Source organism: Phalangium opilio, unplaced genomic scaffold (genome assembly GCF_054372755.1).
Source record: "Phalangium opilio isolate 3A_F unplaced genomic scaffold, DU_Popi_V2 ptg000650l_1, whole genome shotgun sequence".
Lineage (NCBI taxonomy): Eukaryota > Metazoa > Arthropoda > Arachnida > Opiliones > Phalangiidae > Phalangium > Phalangium opilio.
In genome coordinates, this window is record NW_028324245.1 from 515,022 (window position 1) to 537,678 (window position 22,657).

Sequence of the window (22,657 nt, forward strand, 5' to 3'; positions counted from 1 at the left end):
CTATATTCAGCGTGTTTTTATTTTAACTTTTTCGTTTTAGTCAATGAAAAGTTTTGTATATTGATAACAATACGTATTTTACCTTCTTTTTCTATATAAACATATATATACATACATATTTCTGAATAAAAGGGCTTTAATGTGTGCGTAAAAATCTAACCAAAAAAAAAAGACCAATTTTGTTATACAAATATTAACACTTTATTAATAATGGCAATAAAAATTATTTAGGTATTGTTACAACAGATTCTTCTTCATTAGAACTTGGCAAAATATCTTCGTTTTTGATAAAATCCTCCTGTAATATTTAATTACAATACAACTTTACAGGAACTTTGGTAAAAATAATTATGAAATACCTCATTATAAATAACTTTAATAATCAAAGAACAACTGGGGCATGTCGCCACGTCTTCGCCATTCTCCAAATCTTCCTAAAAACCGGAAGAACGTGCTTTGTTAAGGTTTGAATTTCCCGCATTTCGAATACTCGTCAGTCATTGGTTAACAACGCGCCAGGGGAAAATATAGCTCGCTCATTGCGCAATAGGTAAAGACAGAAGACACAACGCGGTGACAAGGCTTAACGAACTTACCTTCGTAATTACAAATTTGTCACCGCAAGGACAAGGATAAGTGTAAGTTTCAGTTTCCTCGTCGTATTCAAAGTCTTCTATCTCAACTTCGTCGTGATACACAGTCATTTTCAAGATATAATTAACCAATCTTTGGCGAAAACGATTAAACGAGGGCCATTAAAACACCACCTATGATCACATTTAGAGCCCGCCTTTAACTTTACTACCGCCAACTGTAACGCCCATGTTTACAGGCTTACAGCTATGTGTTGAAGTTGGCAGTGTCTGTCAAAGGTGGACCACGTGGTTTTAAAGCAGACTATCTTTTGAGGCGCTGTTTTGAAACATCGGCTTGTCCATAGATATTATATTATTAATTAAATTTATTATGAATTTTATTATTGGTCGCAATTTTAACAGGATATTAAATGTTAGAACTTTACCCCCGATCTACCGTAGTTGTCATAATCAAGAAGAGAACGGTTTTAAGAAGATAAAACGCTTCAAAAGGCTATTTTCAACTTTACTTTTTGGAAGTACTTTAGCTACTGCATTGTACCTCAAAAGACGAAGACAGAATCAATTAAACGAGACATTTCAAGACTGCGAACTCTTAAAATTAGACGAGCATTATGCCAAACCTAACATGTTTTATCGTTTTAAACAATTTGTTTTACCAGACTTTGTTGTTAAAGAGATAAAAGAGATAGAAACTTTTCACGTTAATGAGGATGACATATATGTGGTATCATTTCCCAAAACAGGTAATTTTAATTATTTATTCTTTAGCTAAGACACCAATTACAATTTAAATGATGAACTAGGGACAACGTGGGTACAGGAAATAGTTTATCTTATAGCCAGTGCATTAGACTTTGAAACTGCTGAAAAAATTGGGATTGAAACTAGGTTTCCGTACTTGGAATTTATTTATCCTGGATTAAAACATGTAGAGAAACTAGAAGCACCGAGATTCGTCAAAAGTCACCTACCTTTATCTCTCCTACCTAAGGAAATTGAAACTAAAAAACCAAAGGTGATATTCAAATTCAAATTACATGTCTTTTATTCAACTAGGCATTTTTTGCAGATAATTTATGTTATGAGGAATCCAAAAGACACTTTAGTTTCTTTTTATTACTTTGTGAAAAGTTTAACAGCTACGAGTTATTCTGGAACCTTTGAGGACTTTTTTAACTCTTTCTTGCAAAATAAAATCCCTTACGGTCCTTTAGACGAACATTTCACTCAATTTTGGAATAAAAGGGACATGGAAAATGTTTTAATAGTAATGTATGAAGACCTGCATAAGGTAAACTAATAAAAAAGTGTAGGTTTCACCGTTTTATAATCAAAATACACCAATTTTCACCTTCAGGATTTACCAGGATCAATTTTAAAGATAGCCAACTTCTTAGGACGTGATTTAACCCAAGAAGATGTTAAAAAGATTGAATCTCACTGCCAATTCACAAAAATGGCTGAGAATAAAAGTGTTAATTACGCTTATTGGGAAGATTTGGGGATTAGAAAGAAAAATGCCGAACCTTTTATGAGAAAAGGCGTAGTTGGAGATTGGGAAAATTATTTCAACGTAGAAATGAATTTAAAAATTAATCAATGGATCGAGGAAAAGTTGACCCCTTCGGGTTTAACTTTTATTTATTCCATAAAAACCTCTATGGAAGATTAAAGGAAATGAAAAAATATGTAATTTAGATAAATAAACTTAATTACAAATCAAACAGAGAATTTATTACATTTGTTAAATTAAAGTTGTTCTTTGAATCAATTCAGTGTTGTTTATTCAACTTCAAACAGAGCAAACGTAATTAAACTAATGAATAGTTATAACATCTGATTTTTGGGTTTTTGAAACAATGAGAAACATAATCTAATGTAATAATAAGAATGCTGTACCAGCTGTATAGTGTTTACAATAAAAATTATGGTTTTAAAGTGTTGCATCACGTTTTATTGTCATAAAAACGGATTGAATAAAAGCTCAGTGTAATTTGAAGACTATCTCTTTAAATATTCAGAGTTGTATAACTTAGGGTCAAAGAAATGAAGGCTGCGCAAGTTTTAGTGGTTTTGCTTGTTCATTTTTGTATTACGGAAGTTGTTTTATCCAAAAAACTGGAGGATGTATTGTGCTGTAAGTTTTTATTTTCTCTTTGATTCATATAAGTACGCAAATGTTTGTGTATTTTTTAGCCAGTAATGTGAAGGCAAGAACTCAAATTTTGAGCTGCATGAATAATCTGCCTGATATGGTGATTATATTAAGATTTTCTTTCCGTTATTATATTTATTTTACGATTAAATTTAATGATTTAAACGCTTAAAGCTGAAAAAGGCTTATTTGGAATGCCGAAAATCTACTGTTCCAAAAGGTGGTGAAAATGATGAAAACTTTAGAAAGGCGATTTGTAAAGACTCCAATAATTTAAAAAAGGTACAATGAAAAACGTTCTTTATTTTTAAACTATTCAAAAATGTTACGAATTTCTTAGATGCAGAGTTGTATGGACGGAAAATTGAAATCCATGGTAAAGTAATTATAATTTCACTTGAAGAAAAATAGATTTTTGATAGGTACATTTTTAATTTTTATATAAAAGAAATCTGGAAAAATGAGCAACACTGATCAAACTAAGATGAAAAATGTCGTGGTAATGCGTTTTTATCAGTAGGCCTAATTTGGCCCTATTCTAAACCCGATACGTCTATTTTTCAGAAATGCATTCAAAGCGCCTTAAAATAGATTAAAATAAATGTAACTTTATTTTTAAATCATTAAAATATGAACATTGTACTCTTATAAAGATAAAACTTTTGTAATCTAAGCGAAAGAAATAGTTTCGGAGGCAGTAGGCCAAAATTGATGGCCTTCAGCTCCCGTATACGTCCTTGATCAAATTTGGCGCCTAAAATTCAGGCTTTATGATTGGTCGATTACGAGAGACCCTCCTATTTTAGGGGGGGGGGAGAAGTCATGGCTTGAGAAATTTTGGTAGACGCAGAAGGCAGTTCGCGATAAAGAGCTAAGGAGACAAGTTTTCTTTTAAATTTAATTAACGCAAGCATGGCACCCGGTAATTCTAGTTACGAAGTTCCCGAAATAGATAGACTCTTTAAAATTGATCCGTATTTACAAAGTCACGAATTAGAAATCAAATCAAGGTAAATAAACTTTTATTTTAAAATTTCAAGACCGAGGCTTCAGGGTTTGTAGTGTAAAACTACAGTAGTACAGTTACAGTACGGCGCTATAGTAATGTAGTAGTTAGTATAGCTCTCGAAAGACGGGTATGTAGGGCCTCTCTTATCATACGAGGATTGGATGTATGTGGTCTGATGGTATTAGCCTTGAAAGCTATTTAACCTTCATGAATATCAATGATAAAAAGGCTGCCATTATTAAATAATTGATTAAATTGTTTTTCAAAACTTAAAAATCCCCTTTGCATTTTGGCAATTCAAGGTATCGCAGTTTCAAACAATTATTAGACAAAATTAACGCCAATGAAGGTGGATTGTCTAAATTTTGTCGAAGTTACAAAACATTCGGTTTGCATGGGAGAGAGGATAATGGTATTTACTGTCAAGAGTGGGCTCCTGGTGCTATTGGCCTATATCTTAAAGGAGATTTCAGTGAGACTTAAAGCTGTTTATACCCCCTCCCCTTGATAGGAAACGTTTAGCTAACGTAACATTGTACCTTAAAAGAACGGCCTTTTTCTAAATATAAAAGGAAAATATATAAAAAATATAAATGATCCCCTTATAACAAAATAATTGGCATTTAATTAGTCTTAAAAACGAGGGCTACTGCGCCATCCGCCATTGCTTTAGTGGCGTCTGCTAAATTGAACCCTTACCGCTCTCATCCTGTGAGAATTCAACCAATCCCATGGGGGTGAGAGGTTCGGGCTAGCAGACGCCACTAAATCAATGGCGGATGGCGCAGTAGTCCTTGATTATTTTTAAGACTAGTTAAATGCTAATTATTTTGTAATAAGAGATCGTTAATTTTTGTTTTTTTAATATTTTTCATTTTATATTTAGAAAAAGGTTTTTTTTTTAAAGCAAATCGCGGGTCCAGTGGATCCCCTACAAGTTTACTTTCCTCCCGAACTCCGGCTTTAGCCTTCGTCAAGCCAAAACTGGTGTTCGTAAGGAAAGCCAACTTGTAGGGGATCCACTGTCCCCTCGTTTTGCTTCAAGGTATAATTTTATGTTCGTTGAACTTTTCCATTAAAATGGTTGGCAGTGTAGTAACATATACGGGGGGCTTGTTCTAGATAATTGGAATGATAGGTCACACCCCTTCAATAAGCTAGAATATGGTAAATGGGAATTAAATATTCCACCAAATGCTGATGGCAGCTCTCCTATCCCTCATGGGAGCAAAGTCAAGGTCTGTCTTAGCACGGAACAATGACTTAGAAATTTAAGGAATAAAAACATCGCGCCCTTAAAATGTAGATTGTGGTATTAACTCAAAATGGGGACCTGGTGGATCGTTTGTGCCCATGGGCCAATTATGTTGTGAAACCTGATGAAAAAGCTAAGGTCGCTTATGAACAGGTCTTCTGGAACCCCCCAGAAAATGAAGTATCTAACCATTTTAACATTTTTGGGGAATTTCAGGCGTAATACTTACTTTTGGTGATATTTTAGAGGTATAAGTTTAAACACAATAAACCAGCTAGACCGAAGAGCTTAAGGATTTATGAATGCCATGTTGGTATCTCTTCCGAAGAGTACAAAGTCGCGTCATACTCTCATTTTAGTAAACACGTCATTCCTAGAATTGTTAAACAAGGTAGTTAATGATCAATCAAAATTAGATTAGTTTAATGTGATGTTGAAATAAGAATTTATTTTGTCAAGGCTACAATACTCTTCAAATTATGGCTGTCATGGAACACGCCTATTACGGTAGTTTTGGTTATCAAGTGACTAGTTTCTTCGCAGCTTCAAGGTTATTATACAATGATTATTGAGTTAGTGATCAAAAATTAAAGTCCAGTATGATTTTAGTCGTTACGGAACTCCGGAAGAATTGAAAGAATTAATAGATACCGCGCATGCCAATGGTCTCTACGTTCTATTGGATGTAGTCCATAGCCACGCTTCGAAAAATGTTTTGGATGGTTTAAATCAATTTGATGGAACTAATTCTTGCTTCTTCCATGACGGAGGAAGAGGGGAACATTCTCTATGGGACAGTAGACTCTTTGATTTTACCCAGTAATGATACTTTACCCTTAAACTGAAAAATGTTCCCTAACACGTTCCTGAAACACTTTTAGATATGAAGTTATAAGGTTTTTGCTCTCTAATCTATGCTGGTACATAGACGTGTATGGTTTTGATGGTTTTCGATTTGACGGCGTGACATCCATGCTATACTTTACTCACGGAATTGGTCACGGTTTCAGCGGGGATTATAACGAGTATTTCGGTTTCAACACCGACATAGAGTCTTTAGCTTACTTGATGTTGGCCAACCATATGCTCCACGAATTGTATCCCGAGGTTACCACAATAGCCGAGGATGTTTCCGGGATGCCAGCTCTGTGCCGTCCAGTATCCGAAGGAGGCGGTGGATTTGATTATAGGTTAGGTATGGCCATTCCCGATAAGTGGATCGAACTTCTTAAGGAGTCCAGGGACGAAGATTGGAACATTGGAAATGTTATCCATACATTGACTAACAGAAGGTGGATGGAAAAAACTGTGGCGTACGCCGAATCCCACGATCAAGTAATGATTAAGGGTAAAAGTTGATTGCGACGCGAGTTGTATAAACTGGAATATCTTCAAATAGGCTTTAGTGGGCGACAAAACATTGGCCTTTTGGTTAATGGACAAAGAAATGTACACGCACATGTCTCTTATGTCTGCTCCATCCGCTGTCATTGACAGAGGCCTTTCTTTGCACAAAATTATTAGGCTTTTAACTTACGGTTTAGGAGGAGAGGCCTGGCTCAATTTTATCGGTAAATTATAATTTAGAAAGGCCAAAACACGAATTGCAATGTGACAGTCTGGACTTGTTACTTTACTTTACGAAATAGGAAATGAATTTGGTCACCCAGAATGGTTAGATTTCCCTCGTGTTGGTAACAATGAGAGTTACCATTACGCTAGAAGACAGTGGAGTCTGATTGAAGATGATCTGCTCAAATATAAGTTCTTGAATAACTTTGACAGAGCCATGAATCATTTGGAGGATAAACATGGCTGGTTAGCGGCTCCTCAGGTCATTTTAATTACGTTTTATTCTTGCTTTATCATTGATGCGTTTTATTTCAACACATTGAAAGGTAAAAGTTAATTATTTTAATCCAGGGTTACGTTAGTTGGAAACACGAAGACGACAAAGTTATCGTTTTCGAAAGATCCAATTTAGTCTTTTGTTTCAATTTTCATCCGACTAAAAGTTTCCCAGATTATAAAATAGGTATACAGAACGCTGGAAAGTATCCTTTGAAAAAATGGTATAAATCCCACCCAAATGTCTTAAGAGTATCCTTAACCCTTTAAAACTACCAGATATAAAATAGTTTTGAACTCCGACTCTGAAGAATTCGGTGGTTTTAAACGAATTGACCAAAACACTGAATTTTTCACTTTCCCCGAACCGTACGCTGGAAGGCACAACTCCATGATGGTGTATATGCCATCTCGTATGGCGTTTGTCCTGGCTCCGGCGGAATAAGTACAAAATAAGGAAGAGTTTAAAAAAGAAAGGAAAAAACCCTAGTTCCATGTTCCTCAGATATATTTTTTTTGATTTTGAGTTTAATCAATTCCAACATTGTGGTCTTTTTTTTAAAAGAAACCGTGCCATAAGAAAGATATATCAATTATACGAGATAATAGGAAGATTATACCAGTGTTCATTCATAGCTCATTTAGTTAACAAAAACCCCAATCCCCTAACCCTTAAATTGAAAAAAATTACGATGGTGCCAAATTATTTAGTTTAGTGTTTTATTTTATAGATTACTACGCTAATACTTTTGCTTGTTTTTATAGCATACTTGTTTCTATAGCTTTTTAGGCCTAATTTTCTAGAATTTTATTTTGCATTAATCTTCAGGATAAATTTAATTAACATTCCTTAGCTGACCGGAAGTAAGTAATTTATGCAAAATCTTAGGACAGCTTTCTTCAACTTTAATTAGTTAGCGGTATATTTTTTGGTTTCCCTAGTTGTAATCTTAAATACTTACTCCCTTACGCTCCCAAGCTTATATATATACATACATATATAAATATAAAATTAAATCTAAAAGCTAACCATATTATCATCCAATTAAGGCCAATAATTACTTTTTCTTCTTCCCCCCCAAAATGGTGACTTAAAAAAAAACCTTCTTTATAGAAATGTATGGAAAAGTGTTATTAGTTATGTTTTTCGTATAATAAAAAACTTTATAAAATGTTATTTGTTGAATTAATATTAATCATTGTTCCTTCTTATCTAAGATGTTAATTTCTATACGGGTTTTGTGGGCGGGGCTTGAGAACTTACTATCCCTCACGCCGTCCGCATAATTCTGATGGCGTCTTTGTAACTATGATTTCATTGGGTGGGAGTAGGGCAAGGTGCAACGCGCAGTGAGATGTTATTCGCCAGGTAAGATTCGGTATGCATAATGATTAGGTTAGCTCCTCCCACAAACCCGCCTAGATACGTTGAATGAAAATGGATCTAGCAGTGCGCAATGATTCCGGTTAGCTGTATGTATTCCTGGTATGTCTAAGTATAGGCTTTCATTTTTAATATAGAGAACGGTGCCTCTGAATGCCCTTGACGGTGATAAGATAACAAAATACCCTAGCTTTTATTGGATCGTGCGCAAAACTGATTATAGAAAAATTAAATTATCCTATCGGTGGGTGAAACATTAATTTGAATAACATTACTCTTTTACGAGTGGAAATCGGAATATTTTTTAGCATACTATCAGATGGGAGGTACGTAGTTTAAACGTTTGTCAAGTTCCCCTATCTATCAACTCGTGATAAGGCGAATTTTTGATTGTCAAAAGTGCTCGAACGCGCCCCTTCAAATATTTTTCGCATTAGGTCGATGTCGATCTAGCTTTAAATCGTATTTCTCGCTAGAAATAAGTAAAAATGGCTGAAGTCAGTCCCGAAATCATGATGAAGATTAGAGATAAACTCATGGTGAGTTTCAAATAGTTATCGTTGTTTATTGGGCTTAATTATTTCAACACTTCCGCGACATGATTTTAGAATTCGAAACAAGAGATTTTGAATGAAGTCGATAAAACACTGGATTTGACTTTTACCACAATTTTCGATGAAGCGCCAGATTTGAATGAAAAAGTTTCACGTGGGAAACCAACGATGTAGTTCATTTATTTCAGTTGAAAACTTAATTAAGTCTTTTAATTTAAACAACATTTATTAAACACTTAGAACCACGCAACATGGAAGAGAACTTCCCGTCAAAGAATTCGTCGCGCAAAATTCCGTTTTGACGTGAGTTTCTGAGTAAATTATGCGCCTATGTTATAATTATAATTGTATAATTTTGGTCTTCCATGCAGTGAACTATGGTCTATTTCTCATATAAGTTCGGCCTACAATATTTGTACGGCGTTCTTCATTCTTTTACTTATGAATCTTAGCCTACTTTACATAGCCGATAACAAAAGGTATATAATATAATATCAATTAATATAATCTCGGATTAAAGGCTTAAATTATAATTAAATTCAGATACGACGGTGACATTGAATTTTTAATATGGCTCGTGAAAGATCCTGGCGTCTGGATCTCCATTTGGCTTTCTATGCTATTTTCTTCATTATTGATATTTTTCCCACTTTTTCGTGCATGGACTCTAACTCGCCGTCCATCTCCAAAACTAGGTCATTTGGATAGGCCCAAGCTTATAATTAATTGATATTAAAGCGTAATTTATCATATTAGGTCCGGTGGACGCGTTTTTCGCGCTATTATACGCCGTGTATTTCGTTTTATTCGTCTATTTACCCGCTCAAAAACTTTCCCAATCCGATCTGAGTCCCGTTACATCGTTTTACGTCCTTGTCGAACAAGTAGGTAATTGATTCTATGGTAATTAGTTTCTCACCTAATTTGTGTACGAAATTAGAGCAGGATTGGCATGAAAGTGTACGCTTTCGCTAGGGAAAACATACCCAAGGTTTTAAAGTACAAACCCCATCAAGGTAACCAATCGAACGTGCATTTTTTAGTTCTACAGTCCACGTTTACCATCTTCATCCCAAAATGTTAATGGTTTCAGATGGAGATGAAAAAGAGGCGCATGGTCCGTGTCCCGAATTCAGTAAATTTCTTTACTTTTTATTCGTTCCTACGCTCGTATATCGAGACGAATACCCGAGGCAAGTGTTAAGCCTACTTTGGTCTACTGGGAAGAAACTTAATTTTGACGCAAACTTAATTTTTGCGTTTAACTTAGAACGAATAAAATTCGTTGGGAGTACGTCGCTTGGTACTTGATCCAAGTAATTTGTACTATAACCTTGACCTTCATCGCCTTCCGAAGATTTGTGGTTGAAATCTTTCAAACTGTGGGTCAAGAACCATTCACACCCGCCAGTTTCATTCTTACTTTATCCGGGGCCGTTCTGGTTGGGGCCGCATCAATGTTTGCCGGATTTTATGGCCTTCTTCATTGTTGGATGAATGCTTTTGCCGAAATGTTAACTTTTGCAGATAGAATTTTCTATAAAGTACCTACGATTTCAACATCGGGAAATATGTTTCAGTATATTAGCTAATTTGACTAATTTATTCAGGATTGGTGGAATTGTACATCATTCGCCAAGTACTATAGAACTTGGAATACGGTAGTCCATGACTTTTTATACGCGTACATCTATAGAGATCTGTATTTGGTAATTACGCGTACGCCAATGTACTAAGTGGCTTCGTAATTAATTTTCTTAATGTAACTTGATAGATTTTTGGCTACAAAAAAGTTCCAGCAATGGTTGGCGTTTTTCTATTTTCCGCCATTATTCACGAGTATATTTTAGCTTACACTATGAAATTTGTCTATCCAGTACTTTTCTTTCTATTCATATTTTTTGGAGGTAAGTTTAAATTTTAAAACTCAAGAATTAGGCCTAAATATTAGTTTTTTCTTCTTCTTATAGTTATTGTAGTTTTCGTAACTCGTAAAAAGACGACAGCGGTCTGGAACATTTTCCTATGGGCCAGTTTATTCCTTGGATGGGGACTTTTGATAGTTCTTTATAGTATGGAATGGTATTCCAGAAAAAACTGCCCTAATATGGTACAAGTATTTTTATTTTTGAACGTGATAAGCCTATTTTTAAGCCGATGAAAAGAACCCCCCCCCCCCCCCGGTGGAAATTTGACCTATAGACCCTTCCAGAGGAGAAGCAAACACGATAGGGACGGGGGGAGGTCACCTAGGGGGCGTCCTCGCGCCTGTGTGTTGGTTTCTCTGTGAGCAATCAATGGAATGGTCCATTGTGTGGGCCAAATTCTGAGTTTTTATTTATTTGGAAATAGGGTTTTCAAAATGGATACTTGGAGCTACCCAGATCTTGGACTTGCAAAGTTTTGCATATACCATTTTTTACAATAAATAATTAAAAGAAAGAGATTTAATAAACGTGTTTTTAATGTCATCTATGGTTATTTTATTTTAATTACTTAAGTTTTAACAGAAATTGTTTTTCTATATACAAAGAATTAACATTCTTAAAAGATGCTTATGTAATCATTATAAGGCTTGTTTTCACTTTGGTGGTTCATCTAATTCGTCTAGAAATTTTTCTTGTTTAACCGCGAAGATAGAATAACCATCTAGAATTATTAATCTAAGGAATCTAATCTGAATTAGACACTTTAAATAATCCGATAATGTCAGGGGTCAATGATTAAAAAGGATACAAATTCCAAGTACAGCCGCACTAAGCATGAACCCCGTAGTTCGGTTCCTAAACTTGGTTTTCTTTAAGTCGTTCACTCTTTTTAAATTCATCTTTTCGATTTTCTTCATATAATCAAGATGCGCCGGATTTAATTTCTTAAAATCGGCTTCGGAATTTAATTTTGTTAATCTATCTGACGTATCCATCGCGACGACAACAAGTCAACAACCCAGCACTGAGCAATCACTGATGATGCCCTTAAGCAGACGATTCTCTAAAATTCAACCTATTTTAGGAGATTTTCTACTATATTGGCCAATCACATAATTCACATTGGGTCATTAGGATGAATAAGACTGCAGTGTAGTAGATTTAGATTATAATCTTGTGACCCTTGATCGGAAGGCGACAAGTCGAAGTAGTGTGTTATTAGTTATTGTAATTAAAAGGCTTTTAATAAAAGATTAGTCATGAATTATCAGTTATATAGAAATACCACTCTCGGTCATACTCTTCAGGAAAGTCTGGACGATTTGGTCTTGGTAATTATTACTTATTTTATTAATAATATCAAAATTAGACAAAGGCCTAAGTAATAATTTCTGAAATCTGAAAACGGTTTTATTTTTCTTTCACATAACTAGTGTGCCCAAATATCGCCCCAACTTGCGTTAAAAGTTCTCCTTCAGTTTGATAAATCGATTAATAATGCTCTAGCCAACAAAGTTAAAACTAGATTAACATTTAAGGTGAGAAATGACTTAAATTCAACAAGAAACACTTGATTATTTCTCTTCTTTACGTGAACTTTGTAAATTGTAGGCTGGTCATCTCAACACATACAGGTTCTGTGATAATGTTTGGACGTTTGTCCTAAGAGACGTAGAATTTCGCGAAGTTCACGAACTGGTCAAAGTAGATAAAATGAAAATTGTGGCTTGTGATGGAAAAGGTATATTTTGCTTGGGTTTTTTTGATGCCTGAAACATTTTTAAAAATATAATGTAACAATTCAATGTAGGTTCCAATACCAAAGAAGATAAGGATTGAAGAAGAAAGGCAGTGTTTTGTACTTAAATGTTCTTAAGATTTCATAAGTCATATTGCATTATTTTAAAGTAAAACCAGATCTTCAATGTATAATACGAAAAACTTTATCATAATTTTGTTAGAAAAATTCCATTTTCAGACAGTTTATAACCATTAGCTTCTCCATGGAATATTTTTGACAACATTTTGTGAATATTTTGTACAATATTTGCCTTTATTATTGCGTTAGTTGTTAGAAATTAAAGCCACAATTTGAAATAAATATTTTTCTACGTTTTTTTTATTGGGAGGGGGAGGGGTGGGGTGGGGTTACCGTCACGTGATGTGATTGGTGGGAAAGCCAACGTTTTGGCGCCAAAGTTGGGAGTTGGGCGGTTTTTTTGTGGACAAACAACCACGTGCTCTGTTCGCTTCTAAGAAGGAATTGATACTAAATAAGGTAATTAATATTGTTGATAATATTAACGGTTCAGTTTTCCGATTTTTAAGTCGATGTTATGGAAGATAAACTGTTTATAAGTCAAGGTAAGTTTTTATTTGAAAATGAAATTCTTAAGCCTTGGTTGGTTGGTTGAATCGGTAACTTACACCTAAGCCTCGCGGTGTCATTTTTAGGCTTAGCGCCAACTACACAAAGACTAAAATTTGAATTATCATATTTATACGAATGGGTGCAATTATTAATTCAAGATGAACGCGAGAATTGCGTAAATCTATGGAAATATTTAGTTATTACTCTTGAAAGAAGTGGGTTATTTTAGTCTTTTGATTTGTATGACAGAAACTATAGAACTTTTGGTTTTTAGTTTACGTGGCTTCTTTTGAGACTAAACCATCAATTTCTAATGAAACTAATTACTGCTGTATCTCATTAATCAACTCGTTAATAGGCAAACCTAAATGTAAGCTAGTTGAATTCAACTATAAGAAAGGGTTTAATTCATACACAAACATTTAGGGTTGATAGAAAACACACTTTGTTCCACATTCTTGATTCTTTGCGTAAACTTATCGTACTTGTTACTTTTTCGTGAAAAAAAGTTGAAAGAATCACGCCAAATAATATCCCTTGTGGGTGACGCTTGTCTGGTGAGACAATAGTTAATTGAAACCTAATCAAACCTTGAAACCTAAGTAGTAAACCTAAAACATGTACTATAGTGTAAAAACGACCAGCTTTCATGTTTATATAAATTATCTCCGAATGGAGTGTACTACTTCACGACACAAGCCAAAATCTTGGGGGCTATTGGCAATTACGAGTTAGCTTTGAATAAGTTATCCCTAATTGAAAGTTTAAGCGACGTATCTGAAGAAATGAAAGTGACCCACTTGAAAAGTGCGTGTTTATAGCGTTTTTTCTTCTTCTAGGCCTAATTTCAATAGAATCAAATTAACAGATATGTTTATAGGCAAACTACAACTTGATAGTGGTAAATTTGAGGAAGCTTCGACGCTTCTAATTAGAAAGACGCAAAACCAAGTTATAGATAAAAAGCTAAAGAGTTCTATATTCAATACAATCGGTTGTTGCTTAGCCAAAAAGGTTGGGGTCAATATTTATACTTCTTCTAAGTCGATCGAGTATTCTTCGAAAACCGTAATTAATTTCTGTGTAGGGAAAACCGAATATGGCTTCATTATGGTTTCATAAAGCTTATATAGAAGACAATGATAATTGTCTCAGCTTATGGAATCTGTCACTACAGTACAGAGATCAAGGAAATTCCGAAGCCGAAATATCCGTCCTTGATCTCTTAATTCAAACGTCAAAGAATGTTAAAAGTTACCACGATGAAAGTGATGGCCAGAGTGTCATAACATATTTGGAAGCACTCTATCTCTTTGCTTACCGTAACTTGCAACTGAAATTTTATAATAACGCCATGGATTCTTACAAACAACTTGAAAGAATGCTTGAAAATACGGATTATCTACCTAAAGTAATAATTATAATTAAATAAAATAAAATTTAATTATAATTATTGTAATTAAATAACCACCAACGTTTCCTTCAGAAATGGAAGATAATTTCACGTCCCAGTTTAATCAAAATCAAAATAGAAATGGCTTATACTTATTACCATATGAATTTTTTATCGGAAGCCATGGAAATATGCGACTTTATAAATTTCCATGACTTTCCCGAAACTAAAGAAGAAAATAAACCGGGACTTTTAAGAAACTTTATTCAGGGAAACTCGAGTTATTTTGATAAGCCTAAACATGGATTCTACGGTATATCAGCTTCGTTAATTAAAGCATTAGCCTTAATTAAACTAGGATTAGATAATGATGCCAAAGATATCCTTAAAAAGTAAACCTTTTAAGTGTTTTTCTCTCGGGGGGCTTTTTGTTTTTGTTCTGAACAGTTAAATCATTATTCATTAAAACAGAATCATCAGTTCAATGAGTTTATTTAACATCGATAAAAAAGATACTATCACAGTGTCCAAAGATTCGGAACCACAGTTGAAAAAAATGAAACTGGACACTTTAGGTAACAAATTATAAGTTGATTACCCTTTTAATTAAAATTTAATGTTTTAATGTTTTAATGGTATAATAGAGTCGGAAAATAAACGCATGAGTGACGTATTTCAACTCGTTTCGCTGACTTATGGGAATTTGGCCATTTTAAGAATTAAAAAAGGACATAATCAAGATGCTTTACATATGTTGGAAGTCTCTTTACTCTCCTGGCCCAGTATGTTTCGCGTAATTAAACTAATTATTTTTAATTTATTATAAAATTAATTCGCAGGTAACATTGATGCCTTATTTAACTACGTTCTGCTACTAATTAAACTAAACCAAACTGACAAAGCCGCCAAAGTTTGGTTAGATGCCAAACTAAACAACTTGACGTTACAAAAGGCACTTGATTTCATTGAGGGTCAAAAAGGTCATTGTTTTACAGTCCCGATACACGATTTGAAGATATTAAACACGTTTTTTAATTAAGTCGCGTCCTATATTAATTTTAATTAACACTAATAACACGATATTACCGGGAATGCATACAGCTAATTGGAATGATTGTGTAGCTAGCCATTTTCACTTAATGTATACTAATCATTATGTATGACGAATTTTACCTCGCCAATAATATCTCGGTGCTTCCAACCAATGAAATGACAGTAAGAAAGAAAAGGGGTCGTGACGTATTGTAAGTTCTGTGAAGCCCCGCCCACAAAACCCTCATTGAAATTAACATGGGACACAATTATTCCTATTATCTGTATGTATATTATTTTTTTTTATTGGCACTGACAATATCAATGTAATATCAACATAGTTATTTACAAATAATTGAAATTACAAGTTATACATTTCATAGAGTTATTTTTTTAACACCGTTATTCTGTTAGATTATATTTAATTTATATACAAATTAGACAATTACAAGATTTACATTTCATTTTGTTAGTTAAAAATTTTGTTAAGCTTTATTTTTATTTTTCCAGATAAGCTTAAAAAATATAAGGACGCAATTAGTATATTTAATTATTTTAATTAAGATTAGTACTATCTTATCTATCTTACCCAATTTAATCAATTTTTCAAATTTCAAATCATTTTCCTTCTTTAATAAGTCTCTTTCCTTCTCCAGTTCTCTTAGTTTTTGCCTTTCAAATTTTTCCTTTAAAGATAATTAAACAAGATTAAGTTGTCATCTCAAGAATTAATTAGGTAACTAATTAGCAGTCTTATTCCTGATCAGCGCCATCTACCCATAGCGGCGACTTTGAGAACTACTGTAAGCGGCAAGCCAATCAGATGTCGCTAAAATCTGGTGACGTCATTTTTGGTAAGACCCGAGAGTGCCCGTCAGTGACGTCACCAGATTTTAGCGACATCTGATTTGCTTGCCATTTACAGTAGTTCTCAAAGTCGCCGCTATGGGTAGGTGGCGCTGATCAGGAATAAGACTGCTAATTAGTAATTATAATAATTAATTACCAGAATAACATGTTCAAGAAAAGAGTCTGAGATCTCTTGATTTAATTCCAAATAATTCAACTGTATACAAGTAGTTTCAACCAGATCATCGGGATTAGGTTTCAAATCTTTCTCTACGTGTCTTTAATAATTAATTTAAAATTAGCATTATTAAATAGTTAACAATTAAAATGTGAAGAATAACTGACTTACTCTTTTAGGTTTTTTAGCCTTTCACAGGTTTTAACTTCTCTGTTCAATGTATCATGCCACAATTGAACTTCGTTTTCTAATCTAGAAATAAGGAAAGTGTAATTAGCTACAGAGTTTAGGGTAATTAAGGAAGACTTAAGAGAGAGGGTGTACTTTTCAATATAAGCTTTGATTTTCTTATATTCTGGCTTTTCTACTCTACCAGTTTCTATATTGTCTCTTTTATTAGGGTTATGTCTTAGTTCCAAACCAAAATCTTTGCTAGCTTCATCCCCTGTAATGTTGTAAACATTGTTAGTGCAAAAGTCACAGTGCAAATATCATTTTAGCTGACCTTGAACAAGTAATCTATGATATAAGACTTTATTATCCTTGTAAGCCTCTGCAACACTTTCGGATGCCGCTTTGAAAGCTGCAACTTGTAATTCGATGAACCTTTCTTCGGGAGTCGCATCTTCAGCTAAAAATGCTGGAACTTTAACTTAATTCAATTTAAATTTGGCGGGCGGGAAAACTTACAAAGGCCTAGCATACAATCAGACACACCGGTAGTTAAACTTTTAGGATGTAGACTACTCCGTCTACTACTAGATCTGCGCCTTTCCGGCTTATGAAATTTTTCGGAGTCCATTTTAAGCAATTAAAATAAGTATTAAACTTACACCGAGACTTTCTAGGCTACAGCAGCAGCTACACACGAAAAAGGCGGGAAATGTCATTAGCAGACGATGCTAATTTGAATTGCCCCGCCCCCCCCCTATAACAGTCGCGTCATCTGTGGTCAAAAAAAAAAAAAATAATAAACCACGCGTGACGTCATCCGCCGCAGCTCATCGGCGAAGCAGGGATAAGGGCGAAGTTGTAGACAGTAGCATGGAGGAAGGATACAATTATGTACTGGAGAGGACAGTTAAGAACAGTACCACTAATGCAGTAACTAGCTTAAAAACTATATGCAATTCATTAGAGTTTTACCCAAGTAGTTCAGATAAGTTAATATAACAAATATTTACTCGGAGAAATACTTTCAGAATTGAATATTTTAAGTTTAGCAAATTATTCACGTTGTTTTTAAGCTTTAGTTACTGCACTCTCCGTTTTGCGGCGCTACCGTTTACGGCGCTTCTTAATTATCCTCCTATTTCTCGTAGCCTTGTATTCTTCCTCCATGACGGCAAGGTAGTCTGCGAAGGCCATTTACATTTTTTGCGCGTTCCGTGGTCGCCGTGTTGTGTAAAAATTATCTCGCGCTTTATTATTCGGTACAATCAAATTTATGGTAACCCTCAAAAGAAGAAGAACGTATTTTCTGGCAAGTCATCGCTCGAACTTCAAATGATCGTAAGTTATATAGTTTTATTTATTTCTTAACCAAATTGGTTATGGCGTAATGCAATAAGCCGGCTTTAACCCTTCCCTCACGTAAAAAAAAATCACTTTCCACCGCAAAGGCTTAACGATCCACCTTCAGTGTCTGCAGACTGCATAGTTAGTTGAATCATTGAATGTTGTTTACTTTTTTTACTACGATAATTTTTTGAAGGCTGCTTTGACGCGATGGTGGTAGAAAGGCCATTCATATTTTTAAATTTAGGTGTAGGTTATTAGTATCAGTGTTTCAATAGTCTTATCAGTTGAATTATTCTGTTACGCATTCTGATATCATTATTACAATTGAGTAATTGGAATAAATTCCGAGCGTCGTAATATCGTGTCGTCATATTCGTAAAAACGCCCGCGGTGATCTAAATTTTTGTAAACTCTCTCTTTCAAAATTCTCTAAATCCTAATCTACTCGTTCTTGTTTTAAAGAAAAAAAATGATGTCCTCGGGATATTTTAGCTACAAAAACCGGGGTGTTTTTTAGACAGAACAGGGGGACTTGAAAATGACGATCGGGTGATGGTTTATCTCCCTTTTCCTCCTCCCAAGGGTAGGTAGGGGGTGACCAGACCAGTGTCGAGCGTGTAGGCCTAAAAAGAGATGTACAGGTATTTTTTGACGACATTTTATATTATTTTAGACGTTTAAATAGAGGAAATATAGTCAAACTTAAATCATTTTACGAGTTTACTGTCTTTATAACCTTCAATCATTGCCTATACCTAGACCTTGCTCGTACTTTTACGATTGTAATTATTATCCCAAAGTCCTAATCTATGAGGAAACTTAAAGGATTAAAGATCAAAATCTAGTTGTAGTTGAAAAGATTATACAGGTGCACCAGAGTCGCGTGGTTTCTTTTCTTTTTTTTTTTTAATGGAATTTTTCGTCTACTCGGCGTTTGCTTAGAGGCAGAAGTTGCCTAGATTTTCTTTATACAATAGAATAGACCGGGGCTTTTGGAAGAGAGAGAGACTCTTCAGAGCTCCGCTTCTACCCGACTCTTAGTATATATAGTAATTGCTTAGCTCGACGAATTGGATACTTGTAATTTTTACGTGTGGTATATTCCCTGGGATTGTGAGTTTTTTTATTTATTTAAGTAGGTTTTTTGAGAGCGCGTTTAATAGGTTTCTGACTTCTGTACTTGATTTTGTTTTTTATCTGCCATTTTTCCCCCGGTTTATGTTCAGTCTGAATTTATCAAAACGTGACTATCACGCACGTGAAGCGCTCGGGCGAGTCGTTGAACAGTTTTATATCAAATTTACTTTTCAGGGTGATGTTTTGGTTGAGGGGGCGTATGTTTTCATATAGGTTAGATATATATCATTCGCTTCGCGCACATGTTTCGATTTCAAACGTCTGTTCAAATTGAGTCTGTTCGTACGTTGTGTAAATCCTGATTAAGGTTTTAGTTTGGCAAATAGTACAGGTTTATCAGGGTTATTTATTGAAAAGAAAATTTGAACAAAAAAAGGTCAAGCGCAATTTAATTAAGAGAGTAATCGGATTTTCAGAAAGTGTACAGAGTATATTATTGGGTATTAACATTAAGTTGTTCATATTCAGCTTGCTTAGCGTATTTGCGTAATATCACGCTTAACGCGGTGTTGTTTTTATTTAAAATTAAACAGTGTGGCGTTCAGTCTCAGTGAGAACGAAACCTCGATTAACGCGACAAAAATAGACAATGTTTTCTACGCGAAGAAAACTTCATTCCAAAAACTCTATGAACCGTTATGATCTGAACGGTGGCGGTAATGGCAGTTCGTCGGACAGTTCGCAAAACGCTTACCCTAAACTTTTAAAATATCACAATTTCCAATATCGCGATCCTTCGCCCCCGCCACCGAACGCTATACAGAGCGGCGACCGCAACCGTTACCAAGTTGAAAGGTCGTCGAGTTTGGGCAGCAGCGATAGCGGTGGGTCTTACAAATCGTCGTCCACCGGACACGCGTCGAAACGACACGGGGGCAGTGACGGTGGTGGTAGTTACGACAACGATAGCCCTAATTACTACGACAATTACTCGAACGGTTACGAAAGCGGGAGTGGTGGTTCCAGCGCATCTTCCAAATATTCTCTACTGAACCAGTATCGATCGAGTCGCTCCGGTTCCGACGAATATTGGCGTCCTTTAAGTTACGAAAGTAAATCTAGCGGCGGTAGTTCATCCTCTACTGGCGGTAGTAATTACCCGCGCATATCTTCGGCAACGCGCGGACTGTTAAATTTTGGAAACTTTTGCTTCATAAATTGCGCTATTCAGTGCTTGAGTCACACCAGGATGATGATGGAATACTTTTTCGGCGACACCTTCGTCCGGGATCGCAATAACGGACGTAACGCCGGTTTAACCGAAAGTTTGGCCGCCTTAGTGAAGAACCTATGGGAGCGCGAATCCGGTGGCAAAGGGCCCGTTAATTGCTTGGAATTTCGCAAACAAATCCGACGTTTTTCTCCACGTTTCGACGGTTCGGTTCAGCAAGATGCCCAGGAGTTTTTACGTTACTTGTTGCTGGGAGTTCACGACGAGGTCAATAGGGCCAACGCTACGACGCGAGGAGCCGCGGCTTCGATATCGTCGTCGGTCGGTTCTTCGACTTCCCGCGGAGGACACCAACTTTCGCGATCATCCAAAGAGGACAATTACCACAGCGTATTTTTCGCGGCGGAAACTAGTCAGGCGGAAGCCGCTTGGAAGAGTTACTTGGCTTTCGAGAATAGCGTCGTCGTTGACTTGTTCGTCGGACAGTTGCGCAGTACTCTAACGTGCACCGTCTGCGGTCACAATTCTATCACTTTCGACCCGTTTTGGGATCTGTCTTTGCCCCTACCGACGAACAAACGGGACGCCAACTTGTACCACTGTTTCGATATCTTCATGGAAGAAGAATTCTTGGATGGCGGCGAGAGACCTCGTTGCTTGAGGTGCGACGCTAAACGCAAATGCTCGAAACGCTTCTCCGTTCAGAGATTTCCCAAAGTTCTGGTCTTACACTTGAAAAGATTCTCGTCTCACGGTAATCTAGGTACCAAAATCAACGCTTCCATCGACTACCCCGTCACTGATTTGGATTTGACGCGGTATTGCTCTCGCGGTACGGTCACCCGTTCGTCCGAGGCCCCCTTGTACGACCTTTACGCGGTCATAGATCACGCTGGCTTCGCCGGGGCCGGACATTACACCGCTAAATGTCGTCATCCTTATAGCGGTATCTGGTACGACTTTAACGACGCCTCAGTCACGCCCATTGACTCTTCCGAGATCGTTTCTTCCAACGCTTACATTCTATTTTACGAACTTTCTCTTCCCAGTTCAAAATTATGAACTCTCAAATATCGCCGCAATCTTTTTTCTTCCTTCTAATTTATATTTCTAAACTATTAATAATAAATTAAAGTTGTCCCTAACCAATTTTAAGAGGAATTGAATAAATTGCAGTGGCTCTACACTCTCTCTTTAAATATTACCATTAAATCCAGAGCCAAAATTTAGTATTGATTAAAAAAAGATTTAGGTATTAAAATAAATAGGAGCGTGTATAATAATTAATTAATTCCATGACCCATTCAAGTTAATTAGGGTATAGTTAAGCTCAACAAATTTTTGTTTACGGTATAATATTATATATATATATCGATGTTAGGGCGGTTTTGATGTTATAATTTTTTTATTATTATTATTATTATTATTTTTAATTTCAAATACCGTTTTAGTAAAACTAAAGGATTAGTCTCGTAGAGATTAAATATTTTGAATTTATCGTGATAAAATTTTGTTCAAACTTTTAATAATGATGAAACGAGACTCGTGTGTATATGGATGAAACTTGTCCTTTAAAAAGAAAAAAAAAATCAAATCATTCCGCATAATTATTTTCGTTAAGTTTATAGGTAATTAGTTTTAATTAAATAATATGATAAACACGATCTCTTTCCAATGGAAGTTAAAGTATATTATTATTATTATTAATTATTATGGCCATGCCTTTGTAAAACTAATTGTTTTGGGTTTATTCATTTTTTTAGTTAGGTTAATTTTGTGTTTTTTTTTTTTTTTTTTTTACTTTAAAAAGTTATTCCCGCAATAAAACACATTTTTGTTCATTGTTATTTAAATAAGTTGTGATGTTTATGTCAATTTTAAATAACCATTTTCAACAGGTTTACTTCTCAAAGTTGCGCGGGTGTTTAGTACCTTACGTTGTTGAAAACTTGGAAATGGCCCCATAGACATAATCTGGTAAACTAAGTTGAAAATAGGTCTTTAGGCCTATTTCCTCGAAATTAGTACGAAACTGTATGAAGAAATTTACAAGACGCGTGTCCAATCTCGAGTTAGATCTTAAGCGTCCGTCCGTCATCTCTCTCTTCTCTGACCAAATACGTGTTTCCCGACATCTAAATTGTTTCCGGTTTAGGTTGGGGGGGGGGGGTTGTGTCAGGGGATCTTTTACACGTTTCAATATAAGAAACTACCAAAAGAAAACCTATAGTAGTACCAATCTACTGCGATAAATAAATCATTCTCCCTCGCCT

At 35.3% G+C, this 22,657-nt stretch overlaps 8 protein-coding genes, 1 long non-coding RNA gene and 1 pseudogene across 12 annotated transcripts; 7 read left to right on the top strand and 3 right to left on the bottom strand.

The window, feature by feature from the left end:
* Positions 1–177: 177 nt before the first annotated feature.
* Positions 178–804, bottom strand: Dph3 (Diphthamide biosynthesis 3). Its single transcript, XM_089862682.1, has 3 exons — positions 597–804; positions 360–434; positions 178–298 (listed from the first exon to the last, which is right to left on the bottom strand). The coding sequence occupies exons 1-3, from the start codon at positions 702–704 to the stop codon at positions 224–226; spliced, it is 258 nt and encodes an 85-aa protein (XP_089718808.1). The 5' UTR covers positions 705–804; the 3' UTR covers positions 178–223.
* Positions 805–841: 37 nt separating this feature from the next.
* On the top strand, positions 842–2,542 carry LOC149588442 (sulfotransferase 1E1-like). The gene is made up of 4 exons (XM_089862666.1): positions 842–1,342; positions 1,403–1,614; positions 1,669–1,890; positions 1,957–2,542. The coding sequence occupies exons 1-4, from the start codon at positions 967–969 to the stop codon at positions 2,269–2,271; spliced, it is 1,125 nt and encodes a 374-aa protein (XP_089718792.1). The 5' UTR covers positions 842–966; the 3' UTR covers positions 2,272–2,542.
* A 39-nt stretch (positions 2,543–2,581) lies between these two features.
* On the top strand, positions 2,582–3,403 carry LOC149588443 (uncharacterized). Its single transcript, XR_016379976.1, has 5 exons — positions 2,582–2,854; positions 2,929–3,036; positions 3,095–3,130; positions 3,203–3,253; positions 3,319–3,403. It is a non-coding gene; the product is annotated as an uncharacterized LOC149588443 (long non-coding RNA).
* A 182-nt stretch (positions 3,404–3,585) lies between these two features.
* On the top strand, positions 3,586–8,043 carry AGBE (1,4-alpha-glucan-branching enzyme). The gene is made up of 12 exons (XM_089862726.1): positions 3,586–3,764; positions 4,066–4,235; positions 4,886–5,001; positions 5,070–5,198; positions 5,265–5,409; positions 5,478–5,568; positions 5,628–5,837; positions 5,900–6,353; positions 6,418–6,589; positions 6,668–6,852; positions 6,942–7,072; positions 7,146–8,043. Exons 1-12 carry the CDS (start codon positions 3,667–3,669, stop codon positions 7,309–7,311), a joined length of 2,067 nt encoding a protein of 688 aa, XP_089718852.1. The 5' UTR covers positions 3,586–3,666; the 3' UTR covers positions 7,312–8,043.
* Positions 8,044–8,330: 287 nt separating this feature from the next.
* On the top strand, positions 8,331–11,275 carry LOC149588445 (sterol O-acyltransferase 1-like). Of its 3 annotated transcripts, none has more exons than XM_089862727.1 (14): positions 8,331–8,576; positions 8,688–8,789; positions 8,859–8,974; positions 9,045–9,107; positions 9,176–9,283; positions 9,348–9,499; positions 9,561–9,688; positions 9,745–9,820; positions 9,898–9,997; positions 10,075–10,348; positions 10,415–10,513; positions 10,579–10,711; positions 10,775–10,914; positions 11,157–11,275. In XM_089862727.1, the coding sequence occupies exons 2-14, from the start codon at positions 8,739–8,741 to the stop codon at positions 11,238–11,240; spliced, it is 1,524 nt and encodes a 507-aa protein (XP_089718853.1). In that variant the 5' UTR covers positions 8,331–8,576; positions 8,688–8,738; the 3' UTR covers positions 11,241–11,275. The 3 variants fall into 3 exon arrangements, 2 of the variants coding, with proteins under 2 accessions (XP_089718853.1, XP_089718854.1); XM_089862728.1 differs by having other exon boundaries at positions 8,727–8,789; XR_016379994.1 differs by lacking the exon at positions 8,331–8,576 and having other exon boundaries at positions 8,621–8,789; positions 10,775–11,090.
* Positions 11,251–11,783, bottom strand: Ccdc56 (Coiled-coil domain containing 56). Its single transcript, XM_089862730.1, has 2 exons — positions 11,541–11,783; positions 11,251–11,453 (listed from the first exon to the last, which is right to left on the bottom strand). The coding sequence occupies exons 1-2, from the start codon at positions 11,725–11,727 to the stop codon at positions 11,386–11,388; spliced, it is 255 nt and encodes an 84-aa protein (XP_089718856.1). The 5' UTR covers positions 11,728–11,783; the 3' UTR covers positions 11,251–11,385.
* A 107-nt stretch (positions 11,784–11,890) lies between these two features.
* TfIIA-S (general transcription factor IIA subunit 2) lies at positions 11,891–12,833 on the top strand. The gene is made up of 4 exons (XM_089862729.1): positions 11,891–12,063; positions 12,166–12,270; positions 12,344–12,473; positions 12,543–12,833. Exons 1-4 carry the CDS (start codon positions 11,992–11,994, stop codon positions 12,569–12,571), a joined length of 336 nt encoding a protein of 111 aa, XP_089718855.1. The 5' UTR covers positions 11,891–11,991; the 3' UTR covers positions 12,572–12,833.
* Positions 12,834–12,936: 103 nt separating this feature from the next.
* LOC149588448 (uncharacterized) lies at positions 12,937–15,908 on the top strand. Its single transcript, XM_089862686.1, has 11 exons — positions 12,937–13,096; positions 13,187–13,318; positions 13,378–13,473; positions 13,530–13,660; positions 13,733–13,910; positions 13,984–14,117; positions 14,191–14,514; positions 14,590–14,888; positions 14,968–15,071; positions 15,141–15,278; positions 15,336–15,908. The coding sequence occupies exons 1-11, from the start codon at positions 13,069–13,071 to the stop codon at positions 15,533–15,535; spliced, it is 1,764 nt and encodes a 587-aa protein (XP_089718812.1). The 5' UTR covers positions 12,937–13,068; the 3' UTR covers positions 15,536–15,908.
* LOC149588449 (uncharacterized) lies at positions 14,973–17,508 on the bottom strand. Its single transcript, XM_089862693.1, has 7 exons — positions 17,246–17,508; positions 17,061–17,186; positions 16,880–17,000; positions 16,727–16,807; positions 16,535–16,655; positions 16,118–16,214; positions 14,973–16,043 (listed from the first exon to the last, which is right to left on the bottom strand). Exons 1-7 carry the CDS (start codon positions 17,355–17,357, stop codon positions 16,027–16,029), a joined length of 675 nt encoding a protein of 224 aa, XP_089718819.1. The 5' UTR covers positions 17,358–17,508; the 3' UTR covers positions 14,973–16,026.
* Positions 17,509–17,599: 91 nt separating this feature from the next.
* On the top strand, positions 17,600–22,240 carry LOC149588450 (ubiquitin carboxyl-terminal hydrolase 2 pseudogene; annotated as a pseudogene). Its single transcript, XR_016379982.1, has 2 exons — positions 17,600–18,067; positions 19,747–22,240. The product of XR_016379982.1 is annotated as a ubiquitin carboxyl-terminal hydrolase 2 pseudogene (transcript).
* Positions 22,241–22,657: the final 417 nt, after the last annotated feature.

Coding starts and splice junctions, on each gene's coding strand:
- Dph3 (XM_089862682.1), bottom strand. CDS start 704: ATGACTGTGTATCACGACGAAGTTGAGATAGAAGACTTTGAATACGAC. Junction 435..596: donor ACAAATTTGTAATTACGAAG/GTAAGTTCGTTA, acceptor TCCGGTTTTTAG/GAAGATTTGGAGAATGGCGA. Junction 299..359: donor TTAAAGTTATTTATAATGAG/GTATTTCATAAT, acceptor TAAATATTACAG/GAGGATTTTATCAAAAACGA.
- LOC149588442 (XM_089862666.1), top strand. CDS start 967: ATGAATTTTATTATTGGTCGCAATTTTAACAGGATATTAAATGTTAGA. Junction 1,343..1,402: donor GGTATCATTTCCCAAAACAG/GTAATTTTAATT, acceptor ATGATGAACTAG/GGACAACGTGGGTACAGGAA. Junction 1,891..1,956: donor TGTATGAAGACCTGCATAAG/GTAAACTAATAA, acceptor TTTCACCTTCAG/GATTTACCAGGATCAATTTT.
- AGBE (XM_089862726.1), top strand. CDS start 3,667: ATGGCACCCGGTAATTCTAGTTACGAAGTTCCCGAAATAGATAGACTC. Junction 5,199..5,264: donor GGAACCCCCCAGAAAATGAA/GTATCTAACCAT, acceptor GTGATATTTTAG/AGGTATAAGTTTAAACACAA. Junction 5,569..5,627: donor AGTTTCTTCGCAGCTTCAAG/GTTATTATACAA, acceptor GTATGATTTTAG/TCGTTACGGAACTCCGGAAG.
- LOC149588445 (XM_089862727.1), top strand. CDS start 8,739: ATGGCTGAAGTCAGTCCCGAAATCATGATGAAGATTAGAGATAAACTC. Junction 8,790..8,858: donor AGATTAGAGATAAACTCATG/GTGAGTTTCAAA, acceptor ACATGATTTTAG/AATTCGAAACAAGAGATTTT. Junction 10,915..11,156: donor GAAAAAACTGCCCTAATATG/GTACAAGTATTT, acceptor ATTTGGAAATAG/GGTTTTCAAAATGGATACTT.
- Ccdc56 (XM_089862730.1), bottom strand. CDS start 11,727: ATGGATACGTCAGATAGATTAACAAAATTAAATTCCGAAGCCGATTTT. Junction 11,454..11,540: donor TGCGGCTGTACTTGGAATTT/GTATCCTTTTTA, acceptor TAATAATTCTAG/ATGGTTATTCTATCTTCGCG.
- TfIIA-S (XM_089862729.1), top strand. CDS start 11,992: ATGAATTATCAGTTATATAGAAATACCACTCTCGGTCATACTCTTCAG. Junction 12,064..12,165: donor GTCTGGACGATTTGGTCTTG/GTAATTATTACT, acceptor TCACATAACTAG/TGTGCCCAAATATCGCCCCA. Junction 12,474..12,542: donor TGTGGCTTGTGATGGAAAAG/GTATATTTTGCT, acceptor AATTCAATGTAG/GTTCCAATACCAAAGAAGAT.
- LOC149588448 (XM_089862686.1), top strand. CDS start 13,069: ATGGAAGATAAACTGTTTATAAGTCAAG. Junction 14,118..14,190: donor GTTGTTGCTTAGCCAAAAAG/GTTGGGGTCAAT, acceptor ATTTCTGTGTAG/GGAAAACCGAATATGGCTTC. Junction 15,072..15,140: donor AATGAAACTGGACACTTTAG/GTAACAAATTAT, acceptor ATGGTATAATAG/AGTCGGAAAATAAACGCATG.
- LOC149588449 (XM_089862693.1), bottom strand. CDS start 17,357: ATGGACTCCGAAAAATTTCATAAGCCGGAAAGGCGCAGATCTAGTAGT. Junction 16,656..16,726: donor AGGCTAAAAAACCTAAAAGA/GTAAGTCAGTTA, acceptor TAATTATTAAAG/ACACGTAGAGAAAGATTTGA. Junction 16,215..16,534: donor TTCTTGAACATGTTATTCTG/GTAATTAATTAT, acceptor TTATCTTTAAAG/GAAAAATTTGAAAGGCAAAA.